Source organism: Rhinoderma darwinii, chromosome 5, assembly GCF_050947455.1.
Source record: "Rhinoderma darwinii isolate aRhiDar2 chromosome 5, aRhiDar2.hap1, whole genome shotgun sequence".
Taxonomy (NCBI): Eukaryota; Metazoa; Chordata; class Amphibia; order Anura; family Rhinodermatidae; genus Rhinoderma; species Rhinoderma darwinii.
In genome coordinates this window covers 341519445-341542905 of record NC_134691.1, presented here as the reverse complement: position 1 = coordinate 341542905, position 23461 = coordinate 341519445, and the positions used below count along the sequence as shown (strand labels likewise).

The window sequence follows — 23461 nt, the reverse complement described above, 5'->3', positions numbered from 1 at the left end:
TTAGTGTATAGTGAGGGGGGATCAGTGATGTCGGGGTGTAGATATGATTAGTGTATAGTGAGGGGGGATCAGTGATGTCGGGGTGTAGATATGATTAGTGTATAGTGAGGGAGGATCAGTGATGTCGGGGTGTAGATATGATTAGTGTATAGTGAGGAGGATCAGTGATGTCGGGGTGTAGATATGATTAGTGTATAGTGAGGGAGGATCAGTGATGTCGGGTGTAGATATGATTAGTGTATAGTGAGGGGGGATCAGTGATGTCGGGTGTAGATATGATTAGTGTATAGTGAGGGGGGATCAGTGATGTCGGGGTGTAGATATGATTAGTGTATAGTGAGGAGGATCAGTGATGTCGGGGTGTAGATATGATTAGTGTATAGTGAGGGGGGATCAGTGATGTCGGGTGTAGATATGATTAGTGTATAGTGAGGGGGATCAGTGATGTCGGGTGTAGATATGATTAGTGTATAGTGAGGGGGATCAGTGATGTCGGGTGTAGATATGATTAGTGTATAGTGAGGGGGGATCAGTGATGTCGGGTGTAGATATGATTAGTGTATAGTGAGGGGGGATCAGTGATGTCGGGTGTAGATATGATTAGTGTATAGTGAGGGGGGATCAGTGATGTCGGGTGTAGATATGATTAGTGTATAGTGAGGGGGGATCAGTGATGTCGGGTGTAGATATGATTAGTGTATAGTGAGGGGGATCAGTGATGTCGGGGTGTAGATATGATTAGTGTATAGTGAGGGAGGATCAGTGATGTCGGGTGTAGATATGATTAGTGTATAGTGAGGGAGGATCAGTGATGTCGGGGTGTGGATATGATTAGTGTATAGTGAGGGGGGATCAGTGATGTCGGGTGTAGATATGATTAGTGTATAGTGAGGGGGGATCAGTGATGTCGGGTGTAGATATGATTAGTGTATAGTGAGGGAGGATCAGTGATGTCGGGTGTAGATATGATTAGTGTATAGTGAGGAGGATCAGTGATGTCGGGGTGTAGATATGATTAGTGTATAGTGAGGGGGATCAGTGATGTCGGGGTGTAGATATGATTAGTGTATAGTGAGGGGGATCAGTGATGTCGGGTGTAGATATGATTAGTGTATAGTGAGGGGGATCAGTGATGTCGGGTGTAGATATGATTAGTGTATAGTGAGGGGGATCAGTGATGTCGGGTGTAGATATGATTAGTGTATAGTGAGGGGGATCAGTGATGTCGGGTGTAGATATGATTAGTGTATAGTGAGGGGGATCAGTGATGTCGGGTGTAGATATGATTAGTGTATAGTGAGGGGGGATCAGTGATGTCGGGTGTAGATATGATTAGTGTATAGTGAGGGGGGATCAGTGATGTCGGGTGTAGATATGATTAGTGTATAGTGAGGGGGGATCAGTGATGTCGGGTGTAGATATGATTAGTGTATAGTGAGGGGGATCAGTGATGTCGGGTGTAGATATGATTAGTGTATAGTGAGGGGGGATCAGTGATGTCGGGTGTAGATATGATTAGTGTATAGTGAGGGGGGATCAGTGATGTCGGGGTGTAGATATGATTAGTGTATAGTGAGGAGGGATCAGTGATGTCGGGTGTAGATATGATTAGTGTATAGTGAGGGGGATCAGTGATGTCGGGGTGTAGATATGATTAGTGTATAGTGAGGAGGATCAGTGATGTCGGGTGTAGATATGATTAGTGTATAGTGAGGGGGGATCAGTGATGTCGGGTGTAGATATGATTAGTGTATAGTGAGGGGGGATCAGTGATGTCGGGGTGTAGATATGATTAGTGTATAGTGAGGAGGATCAGTGATGTCGGGGTGTAGATATGATTAGTGTATAGTGAGGGGGGATCAGTGATGTCGGGGTGTAGATATGATTAGTGTATAGTGAGGGGGGATCAGTGATGTCGGGGTGTAGATATGATTAGTGTATAGTGAGGGGGGATCAGTGATGTCGGGTGTAGATATGATTAGTGTATAGTGAGGGGGGATCAGTGATGTCGGGTGTAGATATGATTAGTGTATAGTGAGGGGGATCAGTGATGTCGGGGTGTAGATATGATTAGTGTATAGTGAGGGGGATCAGTGATGTCGGGTGTAGATATGATTAGTGTATAGTGAGGGGGATCAGTGATGTCGGGGTGTAGATATGATTAGTGTATAGTGAGGGGTGATCAGTGATGTCGGGGTGTAGATATGATTAGTGTATAGTGAGGGGGATCAGTGATGTCGGGTGTAGATATGATTAGTGTATAGTGAGGGGGATCAGTGATGTCGGGTGTAGATATGATTAGTGTATAGTGAGGGGGGATCAGTGATGTCGGGTGTAGATATGATTAGTGTATAGTGAGGGGGGATCAGTGATGTCGGGGTGTAGATATGATTAGTGTATAGTGAGGGGGGATCAGTGATGTCGGGGTGTAGATATGATTAGTGTATAGTGAGGGGGATCAGTGATGTCGGGGTGTAGATATGATTAGTGTATAGTGAGGAGGATCAGTGATGTCGGGGTTTAGATATGATTAGTGTATAGTGAGGGGGGATCAGTGATGTCGGGTGTAGATATGATTAGTGTATAGTGAGGGGGATCAGTGATGTCGGGGTGTAGATATGATTAGTGTATAGTGAGGAGGGATCAGTGATGGGGTGTAGATATGATTAGTGTATAGTGAGGGGGGATCAGTGATGTCGGGGTGTAGATATGATTAGTGTATAGTGAGGGGGATCAGTGATGTCGGGTGTAGATATGATTAGTGTATAGTGAGGGGGATCAGTGATGTCGGGGTGTAGATATGATTAGTGTATAGTGAGGAGGGATCAGTGATGGGGTGTAGATATGATTAGTGTATAGTGAGGGGGGATCAGTGATGTCGGGGTGTAGATATGATTAGTGTATAGTGAGGGGGGATCAGTGATGTCGGGTGTAGATATGATTAGTGTATAGTGAGGGAGGATCAGTGATGTCGGGGTGTAGATATGATTAGTGTATAGTGAGGAGGGATCAGTGATGTCGGGGTGTATAGTGAGGGGGGGTCAGTGATGTCGGGGTGTATAGTGAGGGTGGATCAGTGATGTCGGGGTGTATAGTGAGGGGGGGTCAGTGATGTCGGGGTGTATAGTGAGGGTGGATCAGTGATGTCGGGGTGTATAGTGAGGGTGGATCAGTGATGTCGGGGTGTATAGTGAGGGGGGGGGATCAGTGATGTCGGGGTGTATAGTGAGGGGGGGGATCAGTGATGTCGGGGTGTATAGTGAGGGTGGATCAGTGATGTCGGGGTGTATAGTGAGGGGGGGTCAGTGATGTCGGGGTGTATAGTGAGGGTGGATCAGTGATGTCGGGGTGTATAGTGAGGGTGGATCAGTGATGTCGGGGTGTATAGTGAGGGGGGGGGATCAGTGATGTCGGGGTGTATAGTGAGGGGGGGGATCAGTGATGTCGGGGTGTATAGTGAGGGTGGATCAGTGATGTCGGGGTGTATAGTGAGGGGGGGTCAGTGATGTCGGGGTGTATAGTGAGGGTGGATCAGTGATGTCGGGGTGTATAGTGAGGGTGGATCAGTGATGTCGGGGTGTATAGTGAGGGTGGATCAGTGATGTCGGGGTGTATAGTGAGGGTGGATCAGTGATGTCGGGGTGTGGATATGGGTAGGTCAGGATACTGTTGAGATTGTGTAAAAGTTGTTCCTTTTTACCGTCCCCAGAGATTCGTCTTCTAGACCTTTAATAAATACAAGTCCTATTTTTTTTGTATTTTCTGAAGGCCATATTGACCGGGGACGTCCTCTCGGCTCTTCCAGCAGCCACTTCATTGACCTGACGCAGGAGGAGGATTCGATGTGCAGCAAAAATAAAACTGTGTCACCGGAGAAGGAGAGGAAGCAGAGAATCCGGGAAGGTAAAGACCTCAGCGGTTCCAGGTGTAATCACTAAAGTCCTAGTATTTAAGTTGTTGTCTGAGACTTTCAATTCATGGCTTTCTGTAGAATAGACCATCAGATAATCCGGACGGTCTGACCCCTGGGACCCCCACCGATCAGCAGAACAAAGGGGCCACAGCACTTGCTGAATGGGGCCCCGCTGCAGTACCAGGCACAACCACATCCGTGTGTATGGCGCTGTGTGTAGATCAACACCGTGCCTCTCTGTTCTGCCGATCGGTGGGGTTCATACCCCCATTGATTCCTTTTTCTTAAGGTGCTCATGCAGATTAGATGAATGTCAGCCGAACCTGCCATCTAATGTGTATGGGGGTGTCCTGACTCTCCCCCTACGACACATGTTAGGGAAAAGAAGGATAAGACATGTGAGATTTCAACATGCCCGATCCTGTGTTCTCACTGGAGATAAGCGGCTGCCAAAGGTGTCCCCTACTCCCCTCTTCCCATTCAGTAGATGCGCGCTCAGCCCAGTCAGACCTGCATGTATGTAGTAGAGTTCGGAGGAATAGCCGTCCACCAAATGAGCGCTTAGCTGACCGCTTTGTAAGGTTGTATGGCCATCTTTAGGATAGCCGATCCATTAGTCGTCCTGGACCCCTTTAAATATCCAGTAGACCCAACATAAAGCATGGTGGATGTTACACGCTCACTATCCCTTCAATGGTGTCCCTGATAACCTAGAACGTTACAGAACTTGAATAATATACTTCTGTATTTCAATCCTTCACACTTTTTTTTTGTGCTTGCTGTCAGTGAATGGGAACATTGTTGTTTACATCCAGAGGCTGTAAACTTGTACGGCCGTTATACAGTTGCAAGAAATAGTGAGTGAACGCTCCGGCGATACCTGGATCTCTGCATTTAGTAATAATCCGAGTCCTGACCTGATGCTGCGGCAGAACCTGACGACGGCCGTGTACGCCAGACACCCCAGAAATGAGCGGAAACACGTGGGCCGGGAGGAGCGGTCCAATATTTCTCCTTAACCCCTTCAGGTCACAGCCATTTTTAGATTTCCGTTTTTATTTTCTCCTCCCGCCTTTAACAAGCTATAACTTTATTTTTCGGTCATTATCGCCGTATGCGGCTTTCGCGGGAGGAGTTGTTGTTTTTTCACGGCACCGTTTATTGTACCGTATAATGTAGTGGGAAACTGGGGGAAATATTTGCGTGGTGGAATAGGAAAATATACAGCGATTCCTGAATCTTTTGAGGGGTTTTGTTTATACGGCTTTTACATACGGTGATGTCACCTTTATTCTACCGGTCAGTGCGATTACGGAAAACCAAAATTATATCGTTTTTTTTTTTGTTTTACATTCACAAGAAAGAAACTAATTGTTATAAAATATGTGAAAATAAGTTTTTTTTTAGTCCCTCTAGGGGACTTGAACCGGCGATCGTTAGATCAATACTAATGTTTTGCAGTATATTGTCATTTTTACAGGCCAGGGACACAGCATAACAGGAGATGCAGAAAGGCAGCCCTGGGGGCCCTCATTAGGCCCTGGGCTGCCATGACAACCACTGGTGCCCCCAGATCGCTTTGCGGGGTGCCGATGAGCTGTCAGAGGGGGGTGCCCCCTGTTTGTAACGTCTTAAATGCTGCGATCGAGCTTGATCACATCTTCTAAGGGGTTAAACAGCCAGGAAAAGCACGACTGCTGTTCCTGGCTGTCATTCCCGGGTGTCAGCTGTAAAACACAGCTGACACCCGCTGCGTATGGATCGGCCTGAGCGGGTGAGCCCGCTCCGAATATTCCCTCCCCCACCACGACGCATTAGTACGTTGTGGTGCGGGAAGGGAAATATACAGGATATCACAGTCAAGGGTTCACTTACTTCTCCTCCCGGCGCTGCGGATGTTTGCTCCGTGTCAGACGTGACCAGTCGAACGCCTCGTGCGTTACTCGTTTAGTTCCATCGTCTTTGTCAATAAACCAGAATGCAGAAATCCAGGTCATTCCAAAGGGTTCACTAACTTTTTCTTGCAAATGTATTGCTCACAGCTGAAGGTTTGCTACAATTGCATTCAGTCACAGCAATCCCCAGCAACACAAATCTCTCTCCTGTGCTGATAGTTTGCTACAATGTATCAGCACATTATCCAGTAGATTGGATACAATTGTAGCAAAAAAAATAAACCCTCAGCTGTGGGGCCTCATGCACACGGCCGTGCCCGTAATCACAGTCTGCGCGGCGGCCGCGGACAGCCACTCGCACTTTCGGCCCGTGCTCCCATGTAAAGTATGGGAGAACGGTTCGTAAAAAGCAAAAGATAGGACATGACATGTCTGTTTTGCGGAGGCTTCCTGCGGCCCGGACACTTTCCCGCGGTCAATAGAAGTGAATGGGTCCGCAATTACGGATGACGTCTACGGTCGCGTGCGCGGGGCCTCCGTGTAGCAAATGGGGTAACAAAATTTCTCTGTCTTGTATTTGGCTCTCAGGTCCCTCTCTCTGCCGGCCCCCAGAATCTCCCGGTAACCGCCCTGAAAATCTAGTAGGTAACAGAGTGCGACCTCCAGGCAGCAGCCGGACCCCCTGTAACCAGCTGATCGATCTGACTGAAGAGGAGGAAACCCCGACCAAACCCAAAGAAGCGGCCCGGAAATCAGCGCATTCCGGTAAACGCCACACGGACGTGTTTATTATACAGCAGCGCAAAATATAGAGATTTACAGCAAAACCGCAAATAATTAAAGGGGCTCCCCGACCACTAGAAAAACCTTATTATATACTGACCACTAAAAATGTCCTCCGTCCCTGCCGCACTATGGACGAAGCGTCACCAGCGAATAGCTATGCCGGTCACATGACGTTACAGCATTAAAGAGGTTCTCCGCTTTGGACAATCCCTTGTTATAAGGGTCCTTGACAATAAGATGATCACAAAGTTTCCCACTGCCGGGACCCCCAGCGATCGGCTGTAATCTGGGGAAATCTGGCAGTAAGTGTTCAGTTTCTCTGCAGCGCCACCACAGGAGAAATGAAGTATTACACGGTGTCCGTTCATATCATTGTGTTGTCTGTGTAATACAGGACGGGTCCTCCAGGGGCGCTCTATGTAACTGCTCTCCACTCTGACCAAGAGATGAGGATCCTGAACACGGGACCCCCCACTATTACCCCAGAATTCACTAATGTTTTTTTTAAACTGGACAATCCCTTCAAGGACAACTCATCATTGAGAAATAGGGGAGAATTTTAGTTATTTTATGGAATACTTGTTTAACCCCTTAATGACATGTCACGTACATGTACACGACAGGTTAAGGGGAAGTATGGAGGGGGCTCACTTTGATTCCACCCATTTAACACTTTAAATGCCGCAGTATTTAAATTGTTAGAATTGGGGGTGCCCCCTCAAACACGCCATCAACCCCCCCTCCCCCCGACGAGATCGGCTGGTGACGATGATTGTCATGGCAGCCTGGGTGCTTAACGAAGGCCCCCAGGTCTGCCATCTTTGTACTCCTCTGAAGCCCCGGCCAGGGCTTTAATACAGACTGTCAAGATCACGATATACATTAGTATTGCAGTATATCATGCAAGCGGTAGATCATTCAGTATTGCGGTATATGATGCACGCTGGTTCAAGTCCCCCAGAGGGACTAATAAAATAAGTATAAAAAAAACCTGTTAAATAAAGTTTTTTAATATGTTCCAAAAAAAAAATTAATATTTAAAAGTTAAAAAAATACTTTTCCCATTTTTTTCCCTAAAGAAATGTTAAAAAAAAAATTACTAACAGTTAACATAACTGGTATCGCCGCGTCCGTAAAAGTCCGAACTATCACAACATAGCGTTGTATAATCCGCTTGGTGAACACCGTAAAAAAATATTTTTTTTTCGGTAACCTTAGCGCTAAAAAAATGGAATAAAAAGTGATCAAAAAGTGGCATGTACGCCAAAATGGTAAAAGGGAAAACTACAGCCCGCCCCGAAAAATGTAACGCCCGCACACCGCTAAATTGATGGAAAATATTCTTATGGCTCAGAATATGGCGAATTTTTTTTAAATTTTTTTTAGCACATCGTTTTTTTTTTTTAAAACAAAACATAAATTAGGTATCGCCGTAATCGTATCAACCTGTAAATATAAACGTTTTTAATAAAACCCTAACATAAAACTGATATAAAAAAAAAAATGTTGGTGACACTGTTCCTTTAACCCTCCTTACCCGTTTGGCCGGGCTCCGTTTCTGTGGACTCCTCCTCCTCTCCCCTCCCCCCCCCCGCGGCCCCCGGTTGTACCGGTAATGTTCTGTCTCGGTTCTTCGCTGCAGGTTTTGCGCTGAATCCGCCTCTTGCTGAGAAGCACAAACACTCCATTAACTTACCAAAGGCTCGGAGTGGCGGGAGGGACGAGCCGCTGGACCCAGGGGCATCGGCCTCCAACAGAGCGGGTAGTTATATCCGAGCTGCGTCGTGACCGCGGGGGGGAAATCTTATTTGCCGGTCTCATCGCTGCTTTTTTTTTGTCCAGCTGTTCCTGTAATCAATGAACATCTTAGTGGTCTGGAGAAGCTGCTTAAAGGAGTCCCAACATTTACCCCGGGGAATAGACCCAGCGGTCAGGCCTGGAGCGGGAACTGGTGGTTTAAAAGTACATCGTCTCACGGTAACGTGTACTGATCATCTACGTGTGTGTGTATATGTGTGTGTGTGTATATGTGTGTGTGTGTGTATAGATGTGTGTATATATGTGTGTGTGTGTGTATGTATGTGTGTATGTATATATATGTGTGTGTGTGTGTGTGTGTGTGTGTGTATATATGTATATATGTGTGTGTGTGTGTGTGCATATATATATATATATATACTGATAGTACACAGGCGTATATCTATATACTGATAGTACACAGGCGTATATTTATATACTGATAGTACACAGGCGTATATCTACATACTGATAGTACACGGGCGTATATCTATATACTGATAGTACACGGGCGTATATCTATATACTGATAGTACACGGGCGTATATCTATATACTGATAGTACACAGGCATATATCTATATACTGATAGTACACAGGCAGTTGTTAGGACAGACCTCAGTATACCCTAACAGGAAATATGGTCAGACAGCCCTAGGGTCCTTCAAAGGACCCTGGGCTGTCTGCCCATATATGGTATGTCCCTCGATCGTGTCACAGGGATTCCCCCTTCTCATTTACCCCTTGAATGCTGCCTTCTGCTTTGATCGCAGCATTCAAGGGAATAGCGGCAGAGATGAGAGCTTTCTATGATCTCCGCCGTTACAGTGCGGCTGTGGCGTAATACAACCATTGCCCCGCTCCTGCCAACAAGTTTGTGCGGTCAGCATGATGGGATGTGGCCGGCGCTGCAAGAATGTAGACCGAGCATGCAGTGTTTTTCCGTGCGCCCGCGTCACCTCATTCTGACCGCACGCGCACACTAGTTGTCAGAAGCGGGGCAGTGGCTGTATTACACAACCAGAGCCGCGCTCTGACCACGTTCATGTGTTACTATACTGAGCTGTGCGGACGCACAGTTTAGTATCGAGACACATGAATTAACGGTACTGAACCGTTTCAAGGTGCACGGCGTCTAAATTTCGATGCATGGTGCGCTCCTATGTGTATATAGATACATAGTCCTATAATGGGACTCCCTCATCCCTGGTTTCATTGTGTTTTATTTCCATCTCCTCCAGAAACTTGAAACCGTCTCCGTCCTGATGATGCCCAGAAGTGACGGGAGCGGGAGAGACGTGTCTTTACAGCAGTGTTTATTTGGGGCTGACGGAGTCCACGTTGCTCAGCAGCTACAAGGGAATCTGCAAAAACTGTGAATCTGAAAAGGTTTTACAAATTCATGCAATTACCTGGATAGGGAAACTGCGGGGGTCTTACAGCAGCCGGGCACACAGGGGCGGCCGGACCACAGCAGCTGCACATATGGAGATGGGGGCGACCGGCACAAGTCTCCAGGAAGCCAGTGAGTACCCGACGCTACCGATCCCCGGCACCCGTAGAGATGAGGCGATGCCCGGCCCCCGTAGAGACGGGCCGATCCCCGTAGAGACGGGACGACTGTTCTGTCTGATTTGTACTGTGCTGATCTATGAATCGGTTAGCGATTCGCTGGACTTGTAGGGTGATTGGTTTAATGGATCTGCCAGGTTTTAGATGGTGATCACGGGTTATTACACTATTATATTGATGAAGACGTATTTGTTCACATTGAAATAGGAAGATCCCGGCTGAAAGAACGATTCAAATTGAATTTTTATTTTAGTTCACATTAAGAATGGGCTAGTTGCCAAATTTACTAGTATCCGGCTGAAGCAATTCACTCAGATTTACTGGCGCACGGGAATGAGATGGATCGGAGGCTCAGTATTCATAGAGTTAATAGATATTCTGCTCTAGTGGAGAAATATTTGAACTCCGAGATTGCCACTAAATTGTCAATGTCAAACACGATCTGTCCCCACGCGTTTCAACACCCCAGATTGATTAGCGGGTGCATCATCAGGGGTCACCGACAGGAATGGAGCGCGATATAACCGGGCAGTATTATTAGGTCTTTTCTGATGGACACCGGTTTACGAGCTTAAAGTTGAGAACGATTAGTGATTATTGCCGGACAGCGCTGATAAGTGCCGTATCGGGTCTCACGAAACTGGTATCTGGCCGCGCACACGCCGGAAGAACGCCGAGTCTAAAAAGACTTAGTCACGCCCATCAAATCGACGGCATCGGGGCTGGCCACCAATCACCATATGAGACGTCATCTGATGTCCGTGAGCAGCGCCCACCCCTCTATCCTAAAGGAGCCAATAAGAAAACTGGACCCATAAAGCGTCCCAGGTACGTTCTCTGGTACCCGACCACAGGATAAGGACATCGTCTATAAATCTCAGCCAGAGAAGAACAGACGACGTCCTCACAAAAAACAATTTATTTTTCCCATCAGCCAAGGAAAAGCAGCTGCAGAACATAGGGACATTTGATTCTTCCGATGTAGAAGTCCGAAATGTCCTGGACACTTATTGGGATGTCCTTCGGGCTGACCCTGATGTTGATCAGGTAGGAGGATATCCCTCCATCACGTTCAGACGTGGTCGCAACATCGGGAACAGATTGGTACATAGTCACTATTATCTGTCAAAAAACATCCACCTGAATATTAAGGGTCCCCACCGATGTGGAACATGTAAAGCTCGCGCCTCGATTCACACCAGCAAGTCAGTCAGGAGTAAGACCACTGGCCGGGTTTCTGTAAATCGACTCTTCATCCACTGCAGGACTGGAGGTGTCGTGCACCTCATTACCTATATATGTAACCACCAATATGTAGGCAAAACCAAAAGGGAATTTAGGAGACACATTAGGGACCATGTGCGGCCTCCTGAGGAAGGATGATACACCTGAGGCTCGGGAAGGAATGGGAATCCCATCAGGGGGACCACTCAGTGATCGGGGCCCAAGGAATAGAACTCCTACGACCATCAGGAAGGGGCGGCAACTGGAACAAACGCGTTCTACAGAAAGAGGCCCAGTGGATATTTAGGATGGAGACCACTAAGACATAGGGTTTAAATGAAGATATTTCATACACGCTTCCTATAATAATTGACCCCCCCTCCTATTTTCTCGTTGATGCCTCTACATTATTATATAATCTATCCGAGCACAATGCAGGGTGTTCCATACGTTCCTATCTACGTCTAGTTGATCCCTTTTTGGTATTTAGCCATCGTATTTATTGGCTGATATTCAATCTACTTCACTACGGACCCGTTTTTTTGCCATTAATATATTTTTGTTGGGGCCAGTTTATTCTTCCGGCTGCTTCTCTCCAATATCTTATATTTTTCCCTTTGACGTCTCGCCGATATTCAATAATGTGGCCGCTTTTAGTTCCCTTGGTTACCTGGGAAGCTTTATGGGTCCAGTTTTCTTATTGGCGCCTTTAGGATAGGGGGGTGGGCGCTGCTCATGGACGTCAGACATGACGTCTCATATGGTGATTGGTGGCCAGCCCCGATGACGCCGATTTGATGGGCGTGACTAAGTCTTTTTAGACTCAGCGTTCTTCCGGCGTGTGTGTGGCCAGATACCAGTGTCGTTCACGCCGTGAGACCCGATACTGCACTTAGCAGCGCTGCCCGGCAATAATCACTAATCGTTCTCAACGTTAAGCTCGTAAACCGGTGTCCGTCAGAAAAGACCTAATAATACTGCCCGGTTATATCGCGCTCCATTCCTGTCGGTGACCCCTGATGATGCGCCCGCTAATCAATCTGGGGTGTTGAAACGCGTGGAGACAGATCGTGTTTGACATTCAGACAATTTAGTGGCAATCTCGGAGTTCAAATATTTCTCCACTAGAGCAGGGTATCTATTAACTCTATGAATACTGAGCCTCCGATCCATCTCATTCCTGCGCTCCAGTAAATCTGAGTGCATTGCTTCAGCCGGATACCAGTAAATTTGGCAGCTAGCCCATTCTTAATGTGGATTAACGGGTTACCGATTCTTCTATTGCAATGAATGGACTTGCGAATCTGTGAGTTAATGATTTAAAGGATTCCTTCCAGTCTACCGTTGAGCTGTCTATTAAACCTGATGGATATTTTGTGTTTTTCTGCTCACAGGGGGCGCTCTCTGCACCAGGCACCTCGTATTGGACTGGACAGATGTTCCAGTACAGCAGTGAATGGTTCTTGTGGATCTGGCTCAAGGGGACGAGGCCTCCAGTGTAGCAGACGGGAATGGATGGTGTCCTGGGCCCAGTAAGTTATCGGGATAAATCGATTCACACGTCTAAGATGAACATAAGTCTGGTGATCGTTACTGGTGATCGTTACTCGTGATTCCATACTGTAATGGTATAATACTAAGCTGCAAGTGGGAGCCATCCAAACATAGAGCAGAGAGGTCCAAAAGAACCTAAAATCACCTGTGGTTGTCCTTCGAGACTGTGCGCAAACTATAGGCGGTTTCTGTGCAGTTTTCCTAATAATGAACCTGACCCTTTTATTTAATTTTTTTATCTAAACAAATCCAAAACTCAGCGCTGTTAATCTACTTTCCTTCATTAACACAACCATAAACCTACACGATAATATTTTAGATGCTTGCAGCCAGCACGAGAGGAAGCTCATGAGTACTGCATATAGGAGCTGTATATATCTGTATGTAGTGAGCTCCCCCTAGTGGTGGCTGCAGGCAGCAGAATGTTATCCTGTAACTCTGTGGGAGCTGTATATATCTATGTAGTGAGCTCCCCCTAGTGGTGACTGCAGGCAGCGTCATTTTTGCCTGTAGCTGTGTGTTGGGAAGCAGAGGATTTGGAGCTCTGTATCGGCTATAAACTACTATAAGGCTATGTTCACACGGAGTATTTTGCAGGAGGAATATCTGCCTCAAAATTCCGTTTGGAACTTTGAGGCAGATTTTCCTCTCCCTGCACGCCGTTTTTCGCCCGCGGCCATTGAGCGCCGCGGGCATAAAACACAGTGAAATACGCTTTCTATGCCTCCCATTGAAGTCAATGGGAGGTCAGAGGCGTAAACGCCCGAAGATAGGGCATGTCGCTTCTTTTTCCCGCAAGGCAGTTTTACTGCTCGCGGGAAAAAGACGCCGACGCCTCCCGTTGAAATCAATGGGAGGCGTTTTCGGGCCGTTTTTTGCGACGCGGTCTCCGCGTCAAAAAAAACTCGGCAAAATACTCCGTGTGAACATGCCCTTATACAACCCTATATGGCCTGACGATGGGCCTGGACTATGAGTTCTCAGCTGCGGCTTCAGGTTTTTCCAGCAGGAGCAGTTTAGCTAATAAGAATATGCTAGACCGCTGCACATAATGCCACTCTTCAGTACAGGATTCCACAGATGGCGAGAGTGGTGACTGGGGATGGCACATTTTACTCTGATCAGATGCAGGACCAACTATCCCCTCGTATTTTATCTGAATCAATCGAGTGTTCCAAGAAACCTGCGGGAGCTTCCCATGACTCCCGTCGGCTGACCCACAGGCAGAATACAGACTGCTGTAAACCTCTTCTGTATTCTGCTGACTGGAACTATGAGGCACCTGCAGGTTTCTCACGCTTCATCACAATGTCCTAACACGTGTACATAGAACCGATACCGCGCAGTACGACGACATTACCCGGCGCTGTTTGACGAGCACCAATTAATGTGATGGAATAATTACTAATGTCCATGAACTCCTCCCCTGCAGGTGGCGCTGATCCCTGAAGCCCCCGCAGCTTGTGTGTGTGGTGAAGGACTGTACAGTATCGGGGGCTGGGATACGCCTGTATAACCTCCACATCCATTCCTCCCGGGATCATTGGGGTGAGCCCTGCAGTGACCGCACGACTCCTGCAGAGTGCGCTCTCCTGAAATCTCAAGCCCGGACTGGACCGCAGAGACTCGCCGTCATGGCTGGATATATTGTGACTTCTCCGGGATTATTGCTGCTCACGGGTTTTATGTAAATGTTGTATATTATTAATGATGGCGTGACAATCTGCAGCGCGTACACGTTATACACCTCCCCCGACGCGGTGGAAGTCTGCCGGATTATAGCTTCATCTCTCATATTATATTATAACAGGCGTTTGAGAATTTTCTTACTATTTCCTGTTTTACATTTTTTATTATTTATTTTTTTATAAATTCAGTTATTACAGAAATGCGCTGCCTCTTTAAATGATCTTAAAGTGCAGCGCCCCAAATGAGGCTCCTCCTCCTCCTCCCCCCCCCCCCCACGTGGCCAGCAGGGTTATTATAGAGCGCGTCTGCAATCAGGCGGCAAATTGTATTTCAGAAATAAATACGTTCTACCTCAGAAGCTCCTGTGGTCTGTCCCTCCATTTACTGTGCGGTTTAATGCAATCTGTTCTCTGTTATCAGCCATTTCAAGCTAGAGCGATTCTGACTGTAGCGTTCTTCAATGAGTGACCAGAAGTGCGAACACCCCCCCCCCCCCCCAGGTGTCTGTGACTGACATCAGCCGCTCCTCTTATAATGCTCCCGTGTATCGTTATCTACATTTTTATTTTTTAATTTACTCATCACGCCTACTACACCCAGCTATAAACATTTTCTAATCTCCGTTGCCATTTTACTGCTCTGATTAGATCAGTGAGAGGTAACGATAAACCTGCAACATATCAGGGCTGCACCAAACAACAATCTCTTACATAATGGTAAAACAAAAAACACTTCATTTGACCCCAGGGACTCTCTGGAATCCCCTGACATCACTGTCCATATATGGACAGTGTTAGGGTCTTCCCCAGAGCCCCGGGCAGAGTGCTAGTATAGGCTCTGCTCCTTTAATCTGTGGAATTCCCTAACCCCAGCGCTGGAGCCCAGAGACTAGCCGTGTTTACCACGCGTGCCCGGAGACTAGCCGTGTTTACCACGCGTGCCCGGAGACTAGCCGTGCTTACCACGCGTGCCCAGAGACTAGCCGTGCTTACCACGCATGCCCACTCCTGCGCGTCATTTTCTTCCCCCTGGCAGCAGACCAGAAACTCAGAAGAAAGGGAGTATCCGGTCCACCGCTTCCCTCAGTGTACAGTGACGTCAGGAATGACGTACCCGTACGTCGAGCCAGCTGGAAAACGGAACTCAGATAATGGACGGGCCAGCGCCGGAAGTAAGGATTTTGATACTGGAGACGCATCAATCACGTGACCAGCGCTGGAATCGGGAGTTAGAAGATTAAATCAAAACACAAGTATATTACAAATGACATTATTTTTATATGTGCCGTGAAATAGAAATTAGTTCATTGATTCCAGAAAATTCAATTATCTAAGTTCCCACTCCCTTCACCCATCATTCTGTGGACCCTCCCAAGCAGCAGTGCGGAGGGGGCTCATGTGTCTCCATTTTGTAACCCGGAGAGTCCTTACGGACAGGACTACAATGTTCCTGATGAGTATAAGGCTGAACCCCAGTAACATTTAACCCCCACGATCTTCTCTTCGGTGGGCTGGTTAGTGGCTGTAGCTGCACTTTCTGGCATTCAGACGAATCTGGGTTTGGCAGATGCCAAGTGAATGTTTCCTGCCCGGAAATGTGCCCGAGTCTGGTGGAGGAAGGACAATGGTCGGGGATGTTCTTCGTGGTCGGGCCTTTAACTCCAGTGAAGGGAAATCTACAATGACATCTAGAGGATTGTAAAATTCCAACGTTGTGGTAAGTTTTGGGAAGGCCCTTTCCCCCGGCACAAAGCGAGCGCCATAAAAGCTGGTTTGCCCAGTTTGGTTAAGAAAAACTTTACACAGAGCCCTGACCTCAAGCCCATCTAATACATCGGGAATGAATAATCCCAAATGTTCACAAATCGGCTGAAAAAGGAGTAAGGAGCGAGGTGCAATATAGAAAATGATGATGATGATCGGGGGTGCACGTGTGGCCGTGTTGCGAATATTCCAGTATTTGTTCTAAATCTAAATGGTCGATGGAAATATTCCAACATTAAATACAGACAACCCATCCCCCACTCATAACCGTCACAAAAGAAGAGTTCCCAGACGATCATCCAGATCAGCCTTTATTTTACAGGTGGCGTCTGTTTAGTTTACACCTTTTTATCTGTTTTGGATCTTTTTTTTTCAGTCTTTTTATTAACATTTATAGACATTGGAATTCGCCATTTTTGCTCCAGTGCCATTCAAACCAAGGACTTTACATCAAACCGCCAATGAAACGCGTGAGGACAGGAGGTCTGAGGTCACAGGGCCACCCCTGACACCCTCATCAATATTATCGAATCTTCTCTATGAAAAGCGTCTGGAGGTTTCTCTTCCCATTTTAACAAGGACGGGTAGAAGAGCTCAGGATCTTGATAAGACGACTCCAGCAAGCACATACGTTGGTGTCTGCTGGAGGCGGAATATGAGCTGAAAGTTTTGTCACACGAGGAGCACGGATAGGGTTTCTCCCCCACGTGAATCCTCAAATGCTTTGCCAGGTCGGACTTTTGCACAAATCCTCGCTCACAGTCCTGACACTTGTAGGGCTTCTCTCCAGTGTGAGTCCTCACGTGTTTCACCATTGCTGACCGGTCAGTGAAGCATTTTTCACAGATGTGGCACTTGTATGGTTTTTCCCCCGTGTGGGTCCTCAAATGTTTCACCAGGTCGGAGTTCTGAATGAAAGACTTCGCACAAGTCGGGCAGGAATAGGGTTTCTCACCTGTGTGTCGCCTCATGTGTTTCACCAGGGCTGATCTTTGACTGACTGACCTGCCGCACACGTTGCACGTATGGAGCGGTTTTCCGTGTGTTCTTCGGTGGTTCAAGAACACAGAGCGGTGGCTAAACGTTTTACTGCATTCAGGACAGGTGTACGACTGCGTCTTTATCGTCTTCCTCCTGTGTTTCAGCAAAGAGGAGAGACTTTTAGAACCACCCAAAGACCGAATTATAGGACAATGATCTTCTTGTTTAATAATGTGAAACTTTGGTATCAAACTTCCAGGGACCTCTTCTGATTCCCCCCAGTACGTGATTTGGTGCTGAAGTCCTTCAGACTCCTTCAGCAAGTTGTGCTCCTCCTCCGCGGGCCTGCGGTGCGTTCTCTGGTGTTTAGACAAAGCCGACTGTTCAACAAAGTTCTGGCCACATTCCTTGCACTGGTAAGGCCTCTCTCCTGTGTGTGTGCGATAATGCTTTACCAGGTCCGAGTTTTGGATAAAGCTCCTGACACATAAGTTACACTTGTAGGGCCGTTCCCCTGTGTGGATACGCAAATGTTTAATGAGCACCGACTTGTGAGTAAAGCGGTTTCCGCACACACTACACGGAAATAACCTTTCACCTTTGTTCTTTTTTCCATGCAATAAGGGAGCCACATGGCCGAGGTTCTCGGGAACGATGACTGCTGCGCTCTCTTGTGTTGCGTCGGCTAAGCGTGGTTTTTCATGACATTTCATGTGTTTCAGGAGATTTGAGCTCTGACTAAAGCTTTTCCCACACTCTTTGCATGTGTAGGGCTGCGGTCTATTGTGAATCCGGCGGTGCCTGATCAGAGACGACCCCTCAGTGAAGCTCCTGTCACATTCTGGGCAGCGGTAAGGCTTCTCTCCTGTGTGGATCCTTCGGTGCTTCACCAGATCCGAGTTCTGGATAAAACACTTCCCACAGTGTTCGCATCTATACGGCTTTTCACCGGTGTGGGATCTCATGTGTTTAGTCAGTGCGGATTTCTGACCAAAGCCACGGTCACACTTGTCACATCTGAATGGACGTTCCCCTGTGTGGGTTCTTTGGTGTTTCATCAAGTCCGAATTCTGAATGAAGCCCTTACCACAATCTGCACAGTGATAGGGCCGTTCTCCCGTATGGGTTCGCAAATGTTTAACTAAGTCAGAGTTCTGTAAAAAGCTCTTCTGACACTCGCTGCATGGGTATCTTTTTCCCGTATGGTGCGTTCGCAGATGCTTCTTAAAAGCGGGTCTATTTGAGAAAACACTGGCGCATTCCATGCATTGATGCAGGTAACCCACTTTCTTTGAATCATTGTCCGGTTCCTCAGGGTCTACGATGATTATCTCGTAAAAAGCGGTGGCAGTTGGCGGGTTTTCTGCATCGTGAACCAAACTATGTTTAATCAAGTGTGCGCTCTGTGTAAATGTCTTCTCACACTGTCGACACTTATAGGGTTTCTCTCCTCGGTGGATCCTACGGTGTTTCACCAGAGAAGACCCTTCGGTAAAACATTTGTTACATTCAGTGCAATGATAGGGCTTCTCCCCGGTGTGGATTCTTTGGTGCTTGACTAAATCTGAATTCTGAATGAAGCTCTTCCCACACTGGTCACACGCATAAGGCCTCTCTCCCGTATGACTCCTCATGTGCTTCGTCAGGGCTGACCGCTGGATAAAAGTTTTCTCACAAAGACCACATTTATGCGGCCTGTCCCCCGTGTGAATTCGACTGTGCCTAATTAAAGCTGATTTCTCGACAAAGGTCTTGTTACAATACTGACACGAGTACGGCCGTTCTCCTGTGTGAGTCCTACAATGTTTCAGGAGGTCTGACTTCTGGATGAAGCTCTTGGAACATATCGTGCACTGGTAGGGCTTCTCTCCATTGTGGCTCTGGATATGTTTCAACAGATCAGACTTCAGAATACAGTCCTTGTCGCACTCGGTGCATCGGCAAAGATTTTGTCCGCCGTGCACCAGGTTGCGCTTCTGGAAATCGGAGCGTCGGCTAAAGCTCTGATTGCACTGGACGCACTTGTAAGATCCCGAGTCCTCATCTGGAGGGTTCACAGATAAACACTGCTGTCTCGTGTGGACTCCCTGATGCTTAACCATATCCGATTTCTGTATGAATCTCCGATCACACTGAGAACAGTTGTAGGGACGTTCTCCAGAGTGAATTCTTTGGTGCAATATGAGATTTGATTTTTGAGCAAAACCTTTCCCACAAGTCGTGCACTTGTAGGGCTTTTCCCCCGTATGCGTCCTCTGGTGTTTGGCTAAGGCAGATCTTTCAGCAAATGTCTTCTGACAGTGAGGGCACTGGAACGGCCTCTCCCCGGTATGCGTCCGGTGATGTTTAACCAAGTCAGACTTCTGGATGAAACCTTTGTCGCACTGTGCACACTGATGTGGCCGGTCTCCAGTGTGTGTCCTCACGTGCTTGACCAGGTCGGACTTCTGGATGAAGCTCTTACTGCACTGCGCGCATTTGTGGGGTCTCTCTCTCAAATGCATCAGCTGATGTCTGATGAAGGAAGTCCACTGTCTCAACGTCTTTCCACAGTCCGCACACGTGTACACAGAGTCCATCGCTCCAGTCATATCCTCCTGAGAACGGTCTGAGGTTTCCATTTTGCCTGGAGACCCTTCCTGCATCTCCATAGGTTTGATTTGGTTTCTACTGTGGGGACGATCTGTAAAGTGAGTTCTTTTGTGTTTGATCAAAGCAGAACTTTCCGCAAAACTCTTGCGGCATGTAGGACACTGGTACGGCCTTTCACCGGTGTGGGTGCGAAGGTGCTTCACCAGGTCCGAATTTTGGATAAAGCCCTTTGAGCACACCGAGCAGGAATAAGGCCTCTCCCCGGTGTGACTCATCCGATGCTTTGTTAAGGTGGACCTCTGGGTGAACGTCTTCTGACAGTCTGAGCACTTGTAGGGTCTGTCTCCTGCGTGCGTCTTCTGGTGGTTGAGAGGAAAAGATGGTTCTGTAAAGTTCTTCCTCTGTCTTTGGGGAGTTTTAAGAAGTTTCGTCACGTCTACATTGGGGTCTTTGCACAAGGTCCGATGTCTCTCCGCGGCCTTATAGCAACTGAAGCTTTTACCGCAGCGGCTACAAATATGACGTTTCTCTTCAGAGATCTCGATGTCACGAGGAGATGACGGCTGTATCTGGTGGCCCGGTTCTACTCTAAAACGGATGGGACCAGTGTCTTCTTCGTAGATTTGTAGGTCTTGACCAACCCTCAGAACTTCATGTGCCGCCTCATCTTCTGTCTTCAGAGTCTCCCCTGTAAAACGTAAACAAATCAAGTTACCAAATGGAAATGAAACACGAAAGAAGTATCTTCCGTCTCGTGGTAGAATCGTCTTTGGATTTTACCTCCAGGACGATCTCCAGAACATGGTCCTCGGCCTCCTTCAATTCTGGACACAACTTCTGGCTGGTGGATCTCGTAACCTGCAAACCGAGCAAGACGGACGGTGAGATGGTTGAGAGGTGGAGGGTAAGTGTCGTCTTCAACTCCTCCTAGTTCTTCCTGCCATCCCCACCAGTTGTCGCAGATTTAGGCTCTGTTCACACCTATAAGTCTTGCGTTCCCTCATAAGCTCCATCAGTTTTTCCGCCTGACATCCTCATTCCTTCACCACTGGGACGTGAGGGTTTTTCACGGAAATCATTACACTGGATCTTTTTGTTTTTACTCTCCAGAAGCAGCGCCACTCTTGTCCATGGGCTGTGTCTGGTATTGCAGGTCATCCCTATTCAAATCAATGAGATTGAACTGCAATACCAGCTTGAACCCATGGACGAGAGATGCGCTGTTTTGTTTTTCTTTCCTCCTAGACAACCCCTTTAATGTTCTGCTTCTGAACAAACATCTTTACAAACCGGGATCAGATGGACATTAGTGGACATTTTTATGCACATTTCCGAATGTGTTTGACAAACAGGTGTGAACAGACGCTGCTAGATATAAGTGCGGAAACCGTCCCCCAATCTGGACAACACTGTACCGGGACCTATGGTAAATCTCCCACTCCCCAGACTGAGAGATTTTTCTAAGCAGGTAGGGACTCACTGTAGGGATTCAGGACTGTCCAGCCGCACATTCGGCAGCAGCAATAATGGGATATGACTCGACTGCCTCCTTATTAGATTGTAAGCTCCTCTACCCAAACATGACCAAGTCAGAGAGGTGTTTACCTAAGGAGCGCACGGCCTCGTAATTCTCCTCCATGACTGATTTATACAGACGTCTCTGGGCCGAGCTCAGACCCCTCCACTCGCTCCGAGAGAAATAAAGCGCAACCTCATCAAATGTCGGCACCAACTGGAGAGAAGACGGCTCCGTAATCAGCAACAGGAATCCACGTGACAGCAGCTGCGGTCAGGAGTCTATGTACAACCGGGCACAGGGACACACTGTTATGGGGACATCTGTGGAGGATACACTGTTATGGAGACATCTGCGGGTGATACACTGTTATGAGGACATCTGCGGGTGATACACGGTTATGGGGACATCTGTGGAGGATACACTGTTATGGGGACATCTGTGGATGATACACTGTTATGAGGACATCTGTGGAGGATACACTGTTATGGAGACATCTGCGGGTGATACACTGTTATGAGGACATCTGTGGAGGATACACTGTTATGGGGACATCTGTGGATGATACACTGTTATGGGGACATCTGTGGGTGATACACTGTTATGGGGACATCTGTGGGTGATACACTGTTATGGGGACATCTGTGGGTGATACACTGTTATGAGGACATCTGTGGATGATACACTGTTATGAGGACATCTGTGGGTGATACACTGTTATGGGGACATCTGTGGGTGATACACTGTTATGGGGACATCTGTGGGTGATACACTGTTATGAGGACATTTGTGGGTGATACACTGTTATGGAGACATCTGCGGGTGATACACTGTTATGGGGACATCTGTGGAGGATACACTGTTATGAGGACATCTGTGGAGGATACACTGTTATGGGGACATCTGTGGGTGATACACTGTTATGGGGACATCTGTGGAGGATACACTGTTATGGGGACATCTGTGGATGATACATTGTTATGGAGACATCTGTGGGTGATACACTGTTATGGGGACATCTGCGGGTGATACACTGTTATGGGGACGTCTGCGGGTGATACACTGTTATGGAGACATCTGTGGGTGATACACTGTTATGGGGACATCTGTGGAGGATACACTGTTATGGGGACATCTGTGGATGATACATTGTTATGGAGACATCTGTGGGTGATACACTGTTATGGGGACATCTGTGGAGGATACACTGTTATGGGGACATCTGTGGATGATACACTGTTATGGGGACATCTGTGGGTGATACACTGTTATGGAGACATCTGTGGATGATACACTGTTATGGGGACATCTGTGGGTGATACACTGTTATGGGGACATCTGTGGGTGATACACTGTTATGGAGACATCTGCGGAGGATACACTGTTATGGGGACATCTGTGGAGGATACACTGTTATGGGGACATCTGTGGATGATACACTGTTATGGGGACATCTGTGGGTGATACACTGTTATGGAGACATCTGTGGGTGATACACTGTTATGGGGACATCTGTGGATGATACACTGTTATAGGGACATCTGTGGGTGATACACTGTTATGAGGACATCTGTGGGTGATACACTGTTATGAGGACATCTGTGGGTGATACACTGTTATGAGGACATCTGTGGGTGATACACTGTTATGAGGACATCTGTGGAGGATACACCGTTATGGAGACATCTGCGGGTGATACACCGTTATGGAGACATCTGCGGGTGATACACTGTTATGGAGACATCTGCGGGTGATACACTGTTATGGGGACATATGTGGAGGATACACTGTTATGAGGACATCTGTGGGTGATACATTGTTATGAGGACATCTGTGGGTGATACAGTGTTATGGGGACATCTGTGGAGGATACACTGTTATGGGGGGGGGGGGGTAGGATCGGTGAATGAAACACTGCTAAGGGGGCCTGGGGCCGACAAACTGTTATGGGGATATATGGATGAGACACTGTTAAGAGGGTCTGAGGTTTATACAATGTTATGGGGACCTGGGCTTAACACGCTTTTATGAGGGGTCTGGGGATGACACTTATATGGGGGGGGGGGGGGGAATCTGTGGATGACGCACTATCATGGAGGGGTCTGGCCCTCTGGGGCTAACACTGTTATGGGGAGGTCTGGAACTGACGCTGTTCTAGGGTTTTGGCGCTGGCACACTGT

General features: G+C 47.5%; 2 protein-coding genes across 9 annotated transcripts in view; one reads left to right on the top strand and one right to left on the bottom strand.

Moving 5' to 3' along the window:
- The window catches only part of LOC142652234 (uncharacterized), a 104271-nt gene extending 89484 nt beyond the window's left edge, over positions 1 to 14787 (top strand). For 7 of the 8 annotated variants that reach the window (XM_075827859.1, XM_075827864.1, XM_075827863.1 and 4 more), the window contains 7 exons: positions 3769 to 3903; positions 6397 to 6573; positions 8237 to 8356; positions 8437 to 8571; positions 9632 to 9915; positions 12581 to 12718; positions 14173 to 14787. In XM_075827859.1, the coding sequence (XP_075683974.1) occupies positions 3769 to 3903; positions 6397 to 6573; positions 8237 to 8356; positions 8437 to 8571; positions 9632 to 9639 (575 nt within the window). In that variant the 3' untranslated portion in view covers positions 9640 to 9915; positions 12581 to 12718; positions 14173 to 14787. The remainder of the gene's footprint in view (positions 1 to 3768; positions 3904 to 6396; positions 6574 to 8236; positions 8357 to 8436; positions 8572 to 9631; positions 9916 to 12580; positions 12719 to 14172) is intronic. The other variant, XM_075827866.1, reaches the window with a different exon arrangement.
- An 897-nt stretch (positions 14788 to 15684) lies between these two features.
- LOC142652236 (uncharacterized) lies at positions 15685 to 21603 on the bottom strand. The gene is made up of 3 exons (XM_075827867.1): positions 21371 to 21603; positions 20546 to 20623; positions 15685 to 20453 (listed from the first exon to the last, which is right to left on the bottom strand). Exons 1-3 carry the CDS (start codon positions 21402 to 21404, stop codon positions 16684 to 16686), a joined length of 3882 nt encoding a protein of 1293 aa, XP_075683982.1. The 5' UTR covers positions 21405 to 21603; the 3' UTR covers positions 15685 to 16683.
- Positions 21604 to 23461: the final 1858 nt, after the last annotated feature.

Bases quoted from the DNA above. Each gene is read 5' to 3' on its own strand.
- LOC142652236 (XM_075827867.1), bottom strand. From the start codon at position 21,404: ATGGAGGAGAATTACGAGGCCGTGCGCTCCTTAG. The intron at 20,624-21,370 runs GTAAACACCTCT...CTCGGTTTGCAG, and splicing joins CGAGGCCGTGCGCTCCTTAG to GTTACGAGATCCACCAGCCA. The intron at 20,454-20,545 runs GTAAAATCCAAA...TACGTTTTACAG, and splicing joins TTCTGGAGATCGTCCTGGAG to GGGAGACTCTGAAGACAGAA.